Source organism: Oncorhynchus gorbuscha, linkage group LG08, assembly GCF_021184085.1.
Source record: "Oncorhynchus gorbuscha isolate QuinsamMale2020 ecotype Even-year linkage group LG08, OgorEven_v1.0, whole genome shotgun sequence".
Classification (NCBI taxonomy): Eukaryota; Metazoa; Chordata; class Actinopteri; order Salmoniformes; family Salmonidae; genus Oncorhynchus; species Oncorhynchus gorbuscha.
Genome location: NC_060180.1, coordinates 65,659,641 through 65,662,874, shown reverse-complemented (window position 1 = coordinate 65,662,874; position 3,234 = coordinate 65,659,641). Strand labels below are relative to the sequence as shown.

The 3,234-nt window shown below is 36.6% G+C and overlaps 1 protein-coding gene across 1 annotated transcript in view; it reads right to left on the bottom strand.

The window, feature by feature from the left end:
- Positions 1-422: 422 nt before the first annotated feature.
- Positions 423-3,234, bottom strand: part of LOC124040681 — a 32,342-nt gene continuing 29,530 nt past the window's right edge. The window contains exons 12-13 of the mRNA XM_046357757.1: positions 1,173-1,214; positions 423-910 (exon numbers count right to left, since the gene is read on the bottom strand). Of these exons, the coding sequence (XP_046213713.1) occupies positions 809-910; positions 1,173-1,214 (144 nt within the window). The 3' untranslated portion in view covers positions 423-808. The remainder of the gene's footprint in view (positions 911-1,172; positions 1,215-3,234) is intronic.

Here is a 3,234-nt window from a genome sequence, read left to right as displayed (position 1 = left end):
TGGTGAGTCTGTGGTTTCTTTCCCTAGTCAGTTACATCCATAAGAAATGTCAGTTCGATCTTGGCAATATTTTTGTACTCAGAAATTACTACTGTAAAGTACACCCTTAAGATATGTAATACAATGCATTACATGTATTGTCTGAAAACAATGTATAAACTATGGGAAGACTAATTGATCAACAAACCTGTTGAATTTGCATCAGACTCTCTGTAAACATTTTAAAGAAATGTCTGGAATTAATGTACTGCATGATCACATTGCAAGACATAATATTCTACAATAATTGTATATTTCATTATAAAATATGTAAGTTGTTATTCTTCATTTACATGAATTCAAGATAGAATATTAGAATGCACACTTTTTTGTAGTTAGTAATCGGTGAAAACATACTTTTGCAGACAAAAGAGACAAGAACAGATCAGTACAACATTTATAAAACAACAAAACAGACAAAAATGACACAGGAATATTGCATCTCTTACAAAGCATACGAATCCATAGTAAAAATGTAACAGAATGAATCAGGAAAATGTCTCAATCATGCCCTTACAACAAACCTTCACCTCAAGTCAAAGGTTACATACATACATGTTCAATGTGGTTGTTTCAACCTCCTCATCTACTTATTGCAAGTCATCTTCCGAGAAAGAACGATTCAACTGTTGCCTTTTGAACCTGTGTGAAACGGCATCCGTCAAAGTTCACCATCAAACAATATCCCATAAGAGCATGTGTTGGTGTCTGGTACCATGTCGTCTGCTGTATGGAGTAGTTGTGGATGGTACAGCAGACCCAGGCTGCTTCAACAAAGGCCATTGTCATAGTTCTTCACTAGGCGCTTGATGTGGAATAGGTTCTGTCTCAGGTCTTTGCTTCGCTGCTTCTTGGCTTGATAGTCTGCTGTCTGCAGAAGAGAAATAACACACTACAGACCTTAGATATCAGACATTTACAATGGTATATCAATTGGTCAAGATACAGTCAGTGAATAATATCATTACATAATACACATTATATAATATATTCAATGATAATATATTTATAAATGACATATTATAAAGTTAATATCTCCCAAAAATGAAATAATTGTTCCTAAAAGAAATGGAGAAAGGAGACATATAGAGATGAATTATTGATGAACAGTAACTTGAGCGATTATAACTCACCCGCTTCAGGACCTTCAGAAGGTTGTATTCATCAGCCACTGCCTAAGATATAAAGGATAACTCTCAAACATTACTGCTCAAAGGAGGGTTATTCATCAGCTACTCCCTAAGATATAAAGGATAACTCTCAAACACATTACTGCTCAAAGGAGGGTTATTCATCAGCTACTCCCTAAGATATAAAGGATAACTCTCAAACACATTACTGCTCAAAGGAGGGTTATTCATCAGCTACTCCCTAAGATATAAAGGATAACTCTCAAACACATTACTGCTCAAAGGAGGGTTATTCATCAGCTACTCCCTAAGATATAAAGGATAACTCTCAAACACATTACTGCTCAAAGGAGGGTTATTCATCAGCTACTCCCTAAGATATAAAGGATAACTCTCAAACACATTACTGCTCAAAGGAGGGTTATTCATCAGCTACTCCCTAAGATATAAAGGATAACTCTCAAACACATTACTGCTCAAAGGAGGGTTATTCATCAGCTACTCCCTAAGATATAAAGGATAACTCTCAAACATTACTGCTCAAAGGAGGGTTATTCATCAGCTACTCCCTAAGATATAAAGGATAACTCTCAAACACATTACTGCTCAAAGGAGGGTTATTCATCAGCTACTCCCTAAGATATAAAGGATAACTCTCAAACACATTACTGCTCAAAGGGGGGTTATTCATCAGCTACTCCCTAAGATATAAAGGATAACTCTCAAACACATTACTGCTCAAAGGAGGGTTATTCATCAGCTACTCCCTAAGATATAAAGGATAACTCTCAAACACATTACTGCTCAAAGGAGGGTTATTCATCAGCTACTCCCATAAGATATAAAGGATAACTCTCAAACACATTACTGCTCAAAGGAGGGTTATTCATCAGCTACTGCCTAAGATATAAAGGATAACTCTCAAACACATTACTGCTCAAAGGAGGGTTATTCATCAGCTACTCCCTAAGATATAAAGGATAACTCTCAAACACATTACTGCTCAAAGGAGGGTTATTCATCAGCTACTCCCTAAGATATAAAGGATAACTCTCAAACACATTACTGCTCAAAGGAGGGTTATTCATCAGCCACTGCCTAAGATATAAAGGATAACTCTCAAACACATTACTGCTCAAAGGAGGGTTATTCATCAGCTACTCCCTAAGATATAAAGGATAACTCTCAAACATTACTGCTCAAAGGAGGGTTATTCATCAGCTACTCCCTAAGATATAAAGGATAACTCTCAAACACATTACTGCTCAAAGGGGGGTTATTCATCAGCTATTCCCTAAGATATAAAGGATAACTCTCAAAACATTACTGCTCAAAGGGGGTTATTCATCAGCTACTGCCTAAGATATAAAGGATAACTCTCAAACATTACTGCTCAAAGGAGGGTTATTCATCAGCTACTCCCTAAGATATAAAGGATAACTCTCAAACACATTACTGCTCAAAGGGGGGTTATTCATCAGCTATTCCCTAAGATATAAAGGATAACTCTCAAACATTACTGCTCAAAGGGGGGTTATTCATCAGCCACTGCCTAAGATATAAAGGATAACTCTCAAACATTACTGCTCAAAGGAGGGTTATTCATCAGCTACTCCCTAAGATATAAAGGATAACTCTCAAACACATTACTGCTCAAAGGAGGGTTATTCATCAGCTACTCCCTAAGATATAAAGGATAACTCTCAAACACATTACTGCTCAAAGGAGGGTTATTCATCAGCTACTCCCATAAGATATAAAGGATAACTCTCAAACACATTACTGCTCAAAGGGGGGTTATTCATCAGCTACTCCCTAAGATATAAAGGATAACTCTCAAACACATTACTGCTCAAAGGAGGGTTATTCATCAGCTACTCCCTAAGATATAAAGGATAACTCTCAAACACATTACTGCTCAAAGGAGGGTTATTCATCAGCTACTCCCTAAGATATAAAGGATAACTCTCAAACACATTACTGCTCAAAGGAGGGTTATTCATCAGCTACTCCCTAAGATATAAAGGATAACTCTCAAAGACATTACTGCTCAAAGGAAGGTTAT